General features: G+C 32.6%; 1 protein-coding gene across 4 annotated transcripts in view; it reads right to left on the bottom strand.

The window, feature by feature from the left end:
• LOC126878684 (uncharacterized) overlaps positions 1–2,827 on the bottom strand; it is a 122,132-nt gene extending 119,305 nt beyond the window's left edge. For all 4 annotated transcript variants that reach the window (XM_050641541.1, XM_050641544.1, XM_050641543.1 and 1 more), the window contains exon 1: positions 2,540–2,827. In XM_050641541.1, coding sequence (XP_050497498.1) covers positions 2,540–2,776 — 237 coding nt within the window. In that variant the 5' untranslated portion in view covers positions 2,777–2,827. The remainder of the gene's footprint in view (positions 1–2,539) is intronic.
• Between the last annotated feature and the right edge of the window lie 11,636 nt (positions 2,828–14,463).

Genomic DNA, 14,463 nt, shown 5'->3' with positions numbered 1-14,463 from the left:
TTTTTAATTTTATCTTCATTACGCCTACTAGTGGATTATGGTCTGAATTTATGTCAGCTCCGGGGTATGTTCTCCGAACATGGTCTATTTCTAGCTTATTACCCTGGACTATACTAAGAATCTAAGAATCAGGAAAACTACATTTATAAAGATACATGCACCGACTGAAATGAAAAACGTAGAAAATAAAGGAAGATATCAATAAATGCAGTGGATACGGTATTTTACAATATTCCCTCTTTAAGCCCACAACTCTGTAACTATAATAATGGACGAAATAATGCAAGCAGTACGTAAAGGTTTTGGTTACAAAATGGGGAACAAAGAAATACAAATATGTATTACGTTATGCAGACGACGCCGCATTAATCGCCGAGATATAAGACGATCTCCAAAGATTAACACACATCTTCAATACAACAGCCAAGAAATACAATGTGATAATATCAGCAGAAAAAATCAAATGTATGACAACATTTAAATACCCACTACGATGATGTAAAATCGAAATTAATGCGAGAATATAAAGCAGGAAGCAAGGTTTAGATATCTGGGAATAGATATAACTAGTTACGGAGAGGTTGAAGAAGAAGTACGACAACAAAGCTTAAAAGCAAGTAGACCGGCGGCGGGATCTCTTACACAATCTGGAAGAACAAACACCTAAGACAAGACACAAGCAAAAATCTATAAAGCAATTAGACCTATAATATTGATATACACGGCGGAGGCAAGGCCTGACACATTTAAAACTAGACGACTACTAGAAACAATAGAGATGAAAATACTAAAAAAAGTTCTCTAAAAATAATTTGAAACTATGAAAATATTTTAATGAAAAAAATTAATCATTAAAAAAATTTAACTAAGATTTATTGTAATTTAATTTAAGAAAATTTTAATGAAAAACAAATTAAAACAATTGAGTATATACTTAAAAGAAAATACTCTAAAAATGAATTTGAAACTATGAATTAAGAAATTAAAAAATATTGTAAATATGAAAAGCAACATAATATTTACAAAAAACACACTTAAAATAAAAATGATTGCTCTAAAAATGTAGATTCTCTTTAAATATACATCCAACAGTCTGTTACTATTTAATTTTATATTTAATTTTAATGGAAAAAAATTAATCATGAAACAAAATGTAATAAATAAAATTAAAAGAGTTTAGCAGTTACTTAAAAAAATAATTACTCTAAAAATATTTTGAAACTATGAAATATTTTAATAAAAAAAATTTCTGCTGAGTAAAAAAATTTAGCAAAGATTTATTTTAATTTAATTTAAGAAAATTTTAAAGAAAAAAATTTAATAAATACAACTAAAACAATTTAGTAATTACTTAAAAAATACTCTTAAAATGAATTTGAAACTATGAAGTAAAGAATTTAAAAAATATTTTGAATATTAAAAGCAACATAATATTTTTACAGAAAAAGCCACAATACTGCTCTAAATATTGCTCTAAAAATTTAGATTCTGTCTTAAGATGCACCAAAAAAATTTGTTACTATCTACTGCTAAAATTATTAAGAAATTTACATATGTATTTTCGGTTACTTTGTCCTCAATAATGTTTGGAGTATTTGTTGGGAACCGCTGGAACGAGAATTTTTTTATATATAAACATCTAGCGTTTTCATTTATTAGTTAGAAAATTATCATCAGTTTTACCTTATTTGAAACATCGGTTTCAAATAAAAATCAAAATCGAAAAATCAGAATAAAGGCTAAAGAAGCCAAAGCGTTCAAAAAGACCTTAATAATATCCAAAGATGGCTTAAAAAATGGAAGACAAAGGCGAATGAGAGTAAATACACCCATGTAACAATTACCATGAAAAAACAAACATGTTCATCTCTAACTCTGAATGAAACACAACTCCCACAAACCGATACTTCAAGTACCTAGGAATCCACTTTGATAGGAGATTAACTTGGCAAAAGTACATATTCACAAAAAGAAAACAACTAGGAATAAAATTCCGAGAAATGTACTGGATCATCGGTCGCAAATCTCAACTATCTCTTGAAAACAAAATGGAGATATATAAAGCTATATTAAAACTAGTGTGGACCTATGGTATCCAACTTTGGGGGACAGCCTGTCAAACAAACCTAGAAATACTGCAGAGATTCCAAAACAAAGTCCGTATAACAATGCTGAATGTCTCTTGGTACGTGCTATAGAGCAATATTTCAATGTGCCATCCATAAAAACAGTAATAACAGAATATTACAAAAAATATTCCAAGAGACTAGAAGCTCATCCAAACGAGTTAGCCAGCAACCCCACTGATGATTATAATAATGTACGACGCCTGAAGAGAATCAAAATAGTGGACCTATCAAGACAATTCGAATAATCTGTGATAACTAAACTTATTTTAATTTGTTTTAATTTAATTTATGTAAAGAGGGTGATCACTGGATCTACCTTTACAGGTCAAATTTTCAATTTTTGTCAAATAATTTACCTATTGTTCTAAGTTAAGGACAGATTGTAAATATTACATTAAAAAAAGTTTTACCTCTTTTGAAACATCTGTTTTGTTGAAATACCAGTAACAAATCCCAGTAATTGCCACCAAAAGCATTCCCAAGACCAACAAAGCATATAAATATTTAGCGTATGGTCTTTTTGACGTTTGCTTATCTACTCCTCGCTGGTTTGTTGCCCCTACTGTGTTTCCTCTAGCTAATACCATTTCTATATTTTCGTATATGTTTTCTTCTTCATGCACACTATTTCGTATTTCTTCACTCATTTTGATTTTGTTCAAAACTTTGTAGTAGGTACTTTGGATGTTATTCACTAGTCAAACACTAAACTGAACTAAAAATTTGACGCAGGAACAGAATATTTATAGAAAAATGCCTAATGATTCATGCTCTAATCGTACTATTAATCGTACTATTATTAATAGTCACCCAATTTGTTGCGATTCACATTGGTCCTAGCTGTATCGCCGTCCCCGTTAGGTAAATTATTCCGATTCGATTTTTTTGCACTAACTTACTCTAAAGAGGCCCTTGTAACAAATCCACAGGGAGCCAGGCGGTACTGTGGTCGAAAAATTGTTTAAACTTTTTTTTTAAACAAATTGACAAAATAATTTTTTAGTTCGGAATTTTTTTTTAAATAATATGGGTCATTCTGAGCAAAAAAGGTCTCTTGTGATTAAGTCAAAAGTGACTAAAACAAAGTTTAAAGCCCCCTCTACAAGATCCTGAAAAAATTGTTGTCATTATTTTATTACTAACCTGTTACTTTTAATTATTAAAAATGAGCCCTAACAGCGTGTTGAGGCGGCAGTCAATGTGATTGCGAGTGAGATGCACCATTGGAAGACCTGAATGGTGCGTCTCTTTCGCACTCACCATTGACGGCCGTCTAATACGCGCTAAGCACTCTTTTTTAATAATTAAAAATAACATCTTAGTAATGAAATAATTTGTTCGGCTTGAATGTGCTGGCCCAGAGATCCATGGACATGAATCAGGGTATGTATTTATGTTTTGTAGACTTTGAAAAGGCATTTGATAAAGTTCAACATAAAAAGCTTGTAGATATATTAAAAAGCAAAAATATAGACAGTCGTGATATGAAAATTATATCTAATATATATTGGAATCAAACTGTCAAGGTAAGAGTTGATAACCAGGACACCCAAGATATTAAAATACAAAGAGGGTATCCGTCAGGATTGCGTACTGTCTCCACTACTTTTCAATGTCTACAGTGAAGCGGTATTTCAAGAAGCGCTGTCAGATTCAATAGAAGGTATATCTATCAATGGAGAAGTTTTGAACAACTTACGTTTTGCAGACGATACAGTAATAAAAACGGATAACAACAATGATTTACAGAACGTAATGCAACGCCTCTTGAACGCTGTCATGAGTACGGACTGAAGATGAATTTAAAGAAAACTAAATTCATGATCATAGCTAAATCAGCACACGCAAACACCCAATTAACTATTACATATATGTACTGTAATTGAGAGTGTGGTTAACTACAAATAATACTTGGGAACATGGATAACATCAAATGTAGACCAAACCGAAGAAATTAAGACACGTATTGAAATAGCACGTGCATCATTCATTAAACTTAAAAAGTTTCTTTGTTGTCGGGATATAAGGTTAGAACTACGCCTAAGGACGCTTCGATGTTACGTGTTCTCTACTCTTCTTTATGACTAGGAAGCGTGGACATTGAAACAAGTCCATTTGAATAAGTTGGCCGCCTTTGAATTTTGGTGTTACAGAAGAATCCTACGAATATCATGGATTCAAAGAATGTCGAACGTCGAAATAACTAGAAGGATAGGAAATCAACCGGAAATAATACTATCTATCAAAAGATGAAAACTTGAGTACTTGCAACATGTGATGAGAGGGTAAAAATACTCATTATTACAACTTATTACGCAAGACAAAATCCGAGGAAAGCGAAATGTGGGAAGACGAAGAACATCCTGGCTTAAGAACTTACGGGAATGGTTCCAATGCAGTAGTGGAGAGCTATTTAGAGCAGCAGTCAATAAGGGCCGCATTGCCATGATGATTTCCAACCTTCGATAGAAGATGGAAGTTAAAGAAGAAGAATGAAATAATGACAATAATTTTTTCACTTCGAACAATTTTTTTTATATTCTTTGAGTCATTCTGAGCAAAAAAGGTCTCTTGTGATTTTTCTCTAAAATTGATTGTTGTCGAGTTATATGCGATTTAAAATTTGAAAAACGCGAAAATAACCATTTTCAAGACAATAACTCGATTAAAAATAATGAACGTCAGAAACTGACTAAATCAAATATTACAGCCCCCTCAATAAAATGAAATTTTTGCCATTTTTTAATTGCTAAGAAGTTATTTTTAATTATCAACAATGAGCGCCAAGCGTGTATTGAGACGTCCGTCAATGGAGTGCGAGTGAGATGCACTATTGGAGGGCCGGAATGGTGCATCTCTTTCGCACTCACCATTGACGGCCGCCTAATACGCACTTAGCGCCCATTGTTAATTATTAAAAGTAACAGGTTAGTAATAAAATAATGGCAACAATTTCTTGAGGATCTTGTAGAGGGGGCTTTAAACATTGATTTGGTCACTTTTGACTTTCAGAATAATTATTTTTAACCCAGTTATTAAGCTCCACAAGGAAGAATTTTCTGTAGCTGGCAGTATACCATTATGTAATTACAAAAGTTTGAAGAAAAATCTTGTGCGTGAAATGTATATTTATTTAAAAAAACCCAAAAAGGGCTACAAATACAGTACAGAACGTTTTGGCTCTAAAGAGAGCATCATCAGTGTTCTTGCAAGCCCTACACATCGGTTAAAACCGTTTAAATGTCGACTAAATGTCTCGGCGTTATCGAAATGCCTCCCACTTTTTCAGGTAAATATTTTCATACATGAAATGCCTCCCAGGTACAATCGAAATGCCTCCGTTTCGTTAATCATTCTTTTTAGAAAAGAAAGTTGTTTCACGGCAATCTAATATCCAGCTTTTCTGGGTAACTCCAATTCCGATTCTAATCCCTTCCATATTTATAATTCCATTTTATAATTCCATAAATAGGTGCTTTTACCTTAATCTTTTTGTTTGTTTATATTCTCTGGGTAATTCCAATTCCGATTCTAATCTCTTCTTAACGATTCCATGAATAGGTACTTTTTCCTTAATCTTTTTGTTTGTTTATATTCTCTTTTGTAAATTGTGCTAATGGGCTAAATGTTGTATAAATACTTGAAAGTTTATTAGTTTCTGCATCAGTCGGTTTGTCTATTTCAAGCTTGTCAGTTCGTCGATTTCAAGATCAAATTGTGTTTAATCATAACATCCGAAATAATAGAATCAACAATAAGTGTCAGTCAAAAGGGTAAACCTTTACTATCAATTGATGGTTTTATATTCGGTTTTCAAAAAATGTTGGCCAAAGATACAGTAAAACGGTGGACATGTACTAAAAAAGCATGCAAAGCATTTGTGAAAACACAGGGATGTGAAAATACGATAATGGAATCAATATTAGATCATAACCACGAGAAGTTGTCTGCCGAAGTTTACAATAGAAAAGCCGTAAGCAATTCAATAAAAAGAGCAGCCGTGGAAGATCTCAGCGAAAAACCAATGAAGCTCATCTGTAAAGAACTTAAGAAGACAAATATAGAGACATTTACTATCAATGATATCAATAGAGTGAGACAAAATTTATATTATGCTTGAACCACAAATTCTTTAATTAAACTTCCCAAAAATATATCTGAATTTCAGGCATGGTATAGAAAGGTTCAAGCACTGGGATTGGCTCCAGAATGACAGAAAAAAGGTATTGACTCAACCGAAATTACGCATTTTCTTATTTATATTTTTGGTCTTTCATTCTTACATCCTAAAGATGTTAGCGATTTTTTTGCCATAGATTTGGCAGAAATTAAACCAGTCGATGAAAGAGTCACCCAGTTTTGTGATTATCTTGTTGATAATTACATTTCTGAAAATTCGACATTTCCTCCACATCTTTGGGCTGAGCACTCTTCATCCTTACAAAGAACCACAAACCCATGCGAAAGTTTTCATTCCCAGTATAATTCTTCTTTCTACTGCCCTCATCCTAACATTAATAATTTTATTTATGTAATTTTACAATTTCAAATAAATACCTATATTAAAATGAATTTTGTTTCGACACCAAAAAAATTGTTGCGGAAAGTACAGCCAAAATAAATTTTCTAAATGAAAAAATTTTAGAATTAAGAGAATGTAAAATAAATAGATTAGAATTTGTCAAACAAATTAGATTTGTATCATATAAATTTAGGAAAAATATTTTGGAATTTTATATTTCTATACACATTTTGTAATATTTTCCAAATAAGTTTTTTTGTGATGTTATTTTTAATAAATCTATAAAATACTTAAAATATTTTTGTATTTTTTGTTAAATTATTAATAATAAAAAATAATGGTTTTTATAAAACATATATTATAATGGTTATAAAACTAATTATATATGTATAAGTTAGTTAAAATTTATAAATACCGCCTAGTGTCAATAATGTTTAATACATAAAGGTTGAAAATAAAATAAATTAAATAACAAAATACCAATTTTGCCAAAAATTTACAAAGGGACGAAGATGCGGCAACGTCTCACCTTCACATAAAGATTAGAAGCATGTAATTTATTTAAAGCTTGGGAGGCAATTCGTATGTGACCATTTTAGCGACAGGTAAGAAATCCTATTTCGGGAGGCATTTCATATGCGGCCAAATGTCTTACATTAGAGTGTTAAATCCAGATGATGGATGAAATCACTAAGGATCTACCCTAAGGCATTATATGACCTTCCACGAAGCACGTGGGTTGTTGAGTGCACTCAACAAGACAACAACTCATGTACACAGCCACCAAAAATACATCTGTTGATGTAAATACATCAACAGATGTATTTTTGGTGGCTTAGCATGTACAGCTTGCAAGCTGGAAGAACACGGATGATGCTCTTTTTAGAGGGAAATCGTTCTGTATTGTATTTGTAGCCCTTTTTGGGTTTTTTTTTAAATAAATATACTTTTTACGCAGAAGAATTTTCTTCAAATTTTTTAGTTATTGAGTACCTTGTAGTAGCCTTGAAAATGGCCATTTTCGCATTTTTCGAATTTTAAATCGCGTATAACTCAACAACAATCAATTTTAGAGAAAAATCACAAAAGAGACCTTTTCTGCTCAGAATGACCCAAATGATCTAAAAAAAATTTCTTCGAAGTGAAAAAATTATTTTTGTGAATTTGTTTAAAAAAATTGTTGAAACAATTTTTCGACCACGATACCGCCTGGCACCATGTGGATTTTGTTATCTGCTTGATCTGTATGATCATTCTTAGCATTTCATATCGCTGTACCCTCAGTGTGTGCCCCAGATATTGTAACTTTCTTATTTTTATTGTGTTTATTATTTCACATTCTTTACCCATTTCTCGCAATTCTTCCGTCTTCCGTGTTCGTTATCTTCTGTTTCCATGCTATTCTAAGCATCCTTCTGTAACACCACATTTCAAATGACTGTAGCTTATTTATGTGTTCTAGCATCTCAAAGCTTTCACTCCCAGTTCTAAGCTAAGATCTTTGTTGCAGAGAATTGTTTTCATTTTTACAAACGCATTTCCTGCTATTTCTATCCTGGCCCTTATTTCTGTTGTTTAATCATTTTTCTCTAAAATCCAGGTTCCTAGGGACCGTTCAAGTATTACGTAACGCGGTTTTTGAAGATTTTTGACCCCCCCTCCCCCCTCCGTAACGCATCTTAATGGGGCGTTCACATATTACGTAACGCAATTTTTGAAGATTTTTAACCCCACCCCCCTCCCAACCTGCGTTACGTAGTACTTGAACGGTCCACTAGGTATGTATTTGTATTTATCAACCCTTTTTATCGGTAGATTTCCCAAATGTATGCTTGTTTGTATGTTTGTTTTCTTAGTGATTATCATGTATTTGCTCTTTTTTATATTCATCTTTAGTTCACATTCTTCACAGAAACTGTTTGTTTTGTTTAGTAGTAATTGGAGTTGTTCATCAAAGCTTGCCATAATCACGGTGTCATCTGCAGTTGATAATAGATCTTCCATTAATTATTATTCCTTCACTTTGAGATAGTAATGCTTCTTCAAAAATGGCTTCACTATATGCATTAAAGAGTAATGGAAACAGTATATATCCCTGCCTAGCTCCTCTCCTGATTTCAATTTCTGGACTGGGTTCGTTATCTATAACAATTTGTGCTCTTTACGATCTTTGATTCCAGTGAAGGTTTGTTACTATTCGTAAGTCCCTTTTGTCTATGTTTTTGTCTTTAGAATTTGGAGTTATTTGTCATGTCTTACTTTGTCAAATGCCTTGTCAAAATCAACGTAACAAACATGCATATTCACATTCATGTCTATGCATCTTTGAGCTAACACATTAAAAGCAAATAATATTTTGCTATTTTGGATTTGTTATAAGGATCTCTTTTTGAGTAAGTTTGTCCAAAAAAATCAAATCAGAATAATTTACCTAACGGGGGCGACGATACAGCCTGGACTAAATATTTGTCGCAAAAATATGTACATTGCCTTCCTCATAAACACAAAAGCTCAAACAATGATTTTGTTAATAGGAATCTGAATATTGCTCATAAAATATTTCAGTTTCAGCCATCATACATTTTTGTTTAAATTATAATTCTGCTCTTGAATACATACATTATATAACGATTTACGTCGAACCTGCTTATTTGAATAGCCTTCGTGCCAAGCAAAACTTCTCCTATAACCGGGATATTCCAATAACCGATCGTTGGTGGCTAGTAAAAAACGTTTTGGGACCTGGGAAATTTATATTTCTTAAACCGGTATATTCCTATAACCGGTATTCTAATAAACGAGTTCGACATTATATATACAGGGTGTAACAAAAATACAAGTCATAAATAAAATCACATATTCTGGGACCAAAAGGAATAATAAAATTTATATGTAAACATATTAAAAAAGAAGCCGCATCTCGATAAAAACTGGCTTATCTAAAATACTAAGAGGCAAAAAAGTTTTAAAAACATTGTGTTTAACTAATGGTACCACAATAATAATTTAGTAAAAGATGGTTTTGCTTGTTTTTGATTCAGAGGGATGCACAATCGCTGGACAGCTGTTTCCACCATTTCAGGCTTTTTCAACAGCGCTAGCGTGCACTCCTCTGAATCGAAAAACAGCTCAACCATCAATTTAAGGGGAATTTGAAAGATCAGTCAAATTCACTCATTGAAGAGTCTCGGATGCAGAATTCACCATTAAAATGGTAAATAGTTATTTAAATCTGAGACTTTTTATGTTGAAAGTTCTTTCTGGTACATCCTTAATCTGCAACTTTCACAATTTATAAGACCGCAGAGGACGAATATAGAAAACAAAAAGGATTACTTGCAATCACATCCCGTTTTCATTCTTCTCGGAAAAGGACAGAAGAGGAACTTTCTAGTACTCAAATCTGAGTAAAGATAGAAAAGTAAAAGATGGTTTTGCTTGATTTTTTTTATTGAGAGGGATGCACAATCGCTGGACAGTGTTTCTACCATTTCAGGCTTTTTCAACAGCGCTAGCGTCTACTCCTCTAATCTTTACTCAGATTTGAGTACTAGAAAGTTCCTCTTCTGTCCTTTTCCGAGACGAATGAAAACGGAAGGTGATTGCAAGGATTCCTTTTTGTTTTCTATATTCGTCGTCTGCGGTCTTATAAATTGTAAGAGTCGCAGATTAAGGATGTACCAGAAAGAACTTTCAACATGAAAAGTCTCAGATTTAAATAACTATTTATCATTTTAATATTGAATTCTGCATCTGAGACTCTTCAATTTGTTAAGAGATGTCGCTGGATCCCGTCCCAATGGGAATTTGAATGATCTTTCAAATTCCCCTTAAATTGATGGTTGAGCTGCTTTTCGATTCAGAGGAGTGCACGCTAGCGCTGTTGAAAAAGCCTGAAATGGTGGAAACAGCTGTTCAGCGATTATGCATCCCTCTAAATTAAAAACAAGCAAAACCATATTTTATTTTTCTATCTTTACTCAGATTTGAATACTAGAAAGTTCATCTTCTGTCCTTTTTCGGGACGAATGAAAACGGAATGTGATTGCAAGGAATCCTTTTTTTTCTATATTCGTCGTCTGCGGTCTTATAAATTGTAAGAGTCGCAGATTAAGGATGTACCAGAAAGAACTTTCAACATGAAAAGTCTCAGATTTAAATAACTATTTATCATTTTAATGGCGAATTCTGCATCTGAGACTCTTCAATTTGTTAAGAGATGTCGCTGGATCCCGTCCCAATGGGAATTTGAATGATCTTTCAAATTCCCTTTAAATTGATGGTTGAGCTGTTTTTCGATTCAGAGGAGTGCACGCTAGCGCTGTTGAAAAAGCCTGAAATGGTGGAAACAGCTGTTCAGCGATTATGCATCCCTCTGAATTAAAAACAAGCAAAACCATATTTTATTTTTCTATCTTTACTCAGATTTGAATACTAGAAAGTTCATCTTCTGTCCTTTTTCGGGACGAATGAAAACGGAATGTGATTGCAAGGAATCCTTTTTTTTTTCTATATTCGTCGTCTGCGGTCTTATAAATTGTAAAAGTCGCAGATTAAGGATGTACCAGAAAGAACTTTCAACATGAAAAGTCTCAGATTTAAATAACTATTTATCATTTTAATATTGAATTCTGCATCTGAGACTCTTCAATTTGTTAAGAGATGTCGCTGGATCCCGTCCCAATGGGAATTTGAATGATCTTTCAAATTCCCCTTAAATTGGTGGTTGAGCTGCTTTTCGATTCAGAGGAGTGCACGCTAGCGCTGTTGAAAAAGCCTGAAATGGTGGAAACAGCTGTTCAGCGATTGTGCATCCCTCTGAATCAAAAACAAGCAAAACCATCTTTTATTTTTCTATCTTTACTCAGATTTGAGTACTAGAAAGTTGCTCTTCTGTCCTTTTCCGAGACGAATGAAAACGGAATGTGATTGCAAGGAATCCTTTTTTTTTCTATATTCGTCGTCTGCGGTCTTATAAATTGTAAAAGTTGCAGATTAAGGATGTACCAGAAATAACTTTCAACATGAAAAGTCTCAGATTTAAATAACTATTTACCATTTGAATGGTGAATTCTGCATCTGAGACCACTGTTATTTTTTTAAGATGATCCTACCATAAGAATGCCACATGTCTATTTTCAATAAAAAATCTCTGAGTTTTCGATAGATATAAAATCGATTTTTATTTTATAACTTTAAAGGGCTGTAACTTTTTTTATGTGCACATTTGTACGAAAGTAAGTTAGGTTCAATCGATATATTTTTGGTCCCAGAATATGTGGTTTAATTTACGATCTGGATTTTTGTTACACCCTGTATACATATTCATATTATAATAATTTGGTTTCTTGGGTTTAGGTTCATAAAAAAAAAGATGGCTATGATGTTATGTCATATTTATTCGACGTTTCGGCTGGATATCCATGCCTTTTTCAAGAATTATTTTTACATGACTAAAAAAAGCAGTTCATCAACGATACAATACTAAAATTTAATAAAAGATTTTGACTTACCCTGCATGTAAAGTTGGTAGTGAAACAGAAATACATAAATAGATAAATAGACGTCAGAAAATAAAACAATGGTAAAACATAGGAATACACCCACTAGTCATTAATTGATTTCGCATCATGGGCGTGCTGAATTTTCTTTTGTATAGTTCAAATTATTCATATAGTTCATATTCATATTTATACATATTACAGGGTTTAACAAAAATACAGGTCATAAATTAAATCACATATTCTGAGACTAAAAATAGTTCGATTTAACCTAACTTACCTTAGTACAAATATGCACATAAAAAAGTTACAGCCCTTTGAAGTTACAAACTGAAAATGGATTTTCTCCGATATATCGAAAACTATTAGAGATTTTTTAATGAAAATGGGCATGTGGCATTCTTATTGCAGGAACATCTTAAAAATAAATTATAATAAAAATTGTGCACCCCATAAAAATTTTATGGGGGTTTGGTTCGCTTAAACCCCCCTAACTTTTATGTACGTTCCAATTAAATTATTATTGTGGTAAAATTAGTTAAACAGAGTGTTTTTAAAACTTTTTGCTTCTTATTATTTTTCCGATAAGGCACCTTTTATCGAGATGTGGATTCTTTTCTAATATGGTTCAAGATATACCTCAAACTGTAGTTTATAAATTTCGTATTATTACCATAGTGTAGGAAACAGAGGTTGAACCTTGCAAAATGGACACAAGTCCGGTTTTATTTTTTTTTCTGTTATATCAAGGGGTGCTTATTATAAGACTAACTTTTTCTGAAAAAATTTCGCCTCGGAATCCCCCTTTTCACCCCTTTAAAGGGGGTAATTTGTGGTTTTTACGAAACGTAGCCTTTCCTGTACGTTTTGCAAAAAATTTACTTAATAGTAAATACATATTTCTTACTATTTATTTCTTGGGAGCATATGCCTATTACTCACCGTTTAGCGGGGGTTGTGCCCCAAAGTTGACAACTTTTAAAAAAAAAAATTTTTCCTAACTGTAACGAAAATTAAGAAGAAATTCTGCGACAATTATTCACAAATAAGTGACTGATTTTTTGGTATAGGTTACACTTAAGGGTAATTGCCCTATTTTTAATTACAGGGTGTTAAATTAAAAAAAACCCCTTTTTATACCATCTGAATCGTTTATGCTAGAGTAAAAAGACTTTCAGCGATTACCCATGTACTGGTGCTATTTACAAATTTGTATAATACACCCCCATTTTTTTCCCGGAACCACCCAAAAAAAAAGAAGAATTGATAAATAAAGTGATTTTCTTGGAATCCTTCATACACAATGCCCTTTATTAATATGCTTCATATATCATTTTGTGCACGTTATTATTACCCATGCATGGACATCAAAAGCAACCTAGTGCAACCCCTGTAGCCAAAAAAAAAATAAATAAAATGGGGGGTTGAAATTTTTTTTTGTTTTTTGATTTTTGGTCCATATGGGCATATGCTTCATCAATAGTGCTTTTCAAAAATATATGTGGTTATTGCAACCTCCCTGCGGAAACCACCCCTATCCTTGAAAATATACTGCAGAAACTACCCCTATCCCTTGGCGAGGATGTTTTTACGATTTTCTCATTACCTATGCATTCTTTTTAAACAAAACTTATAGGTACAAAGTTAAAGACTACTATTTACTCTAAAAATTTGGTCCTATTCATTTTTTTCGTATAAGCTCATATATGCTTTGGCGGGCTCCAGTTTTTGTTTTTTTTCCTCATCTGTTCGTTTTATTGATAAAGTACTTATGTAAAATAAAACAACACAGTGTAACCTACAAATTATGACTTATGCACATTTTACATTATTTGCGCCCTAAAGCCACAGTAGTGGCCCAAAATCAATTTTTGCATATTTTCGCCACCTACACGCATTTTATTGCATTAATGCTACCTTAATAGCACAATATTCGCCCTTAAGTGGTCGCTACGCAGTGGCGGGTCCAGGGAGAGGTTATGGGGGGCGATCACCCCCCCTCTCAAACCAAGTGATATTATATTTAAAGATTCTAAAAATATTCATTTATTTTTTACTTATATTATATTATTATTTTTATAAGAATGGCGTACTTTTTATGCTTTAGCGACAATGGCGGATCCAGCATCGTTAAGAGTGGGGTGCCAATTGGCTAAATTTCTATAAAAATAAATGAATATTTTTATAATATTTGAATATATCACTTGGTTTGAGAGGGGGGTGATCACCCCATCACCCCTCCCTGAATCAGCCACTACTTAGCGACCACCTAAGGGTAAATATTGTGCTATTAAGGTAGCATTAATGCAAT

Source organism: Diabrotica virgifera, chromosome 10 (genome assembly GCF_917563875.1).
Source record: "Diabrotica virgifera virgifera chromosome 10, PGI_DIABVI_V3a".
NCBI classification, from domain to species: Eukaryota; Metazoa; Arthropoda; class Insecta; order Coleoptera; family Chrysomelidae; genus Diabrotica; species Diabrotica virgifera.
Note: the sequence above shows the minus strand (reverse complement) of the source record. Positions and strands in the feature narration are given on the sequence as shown.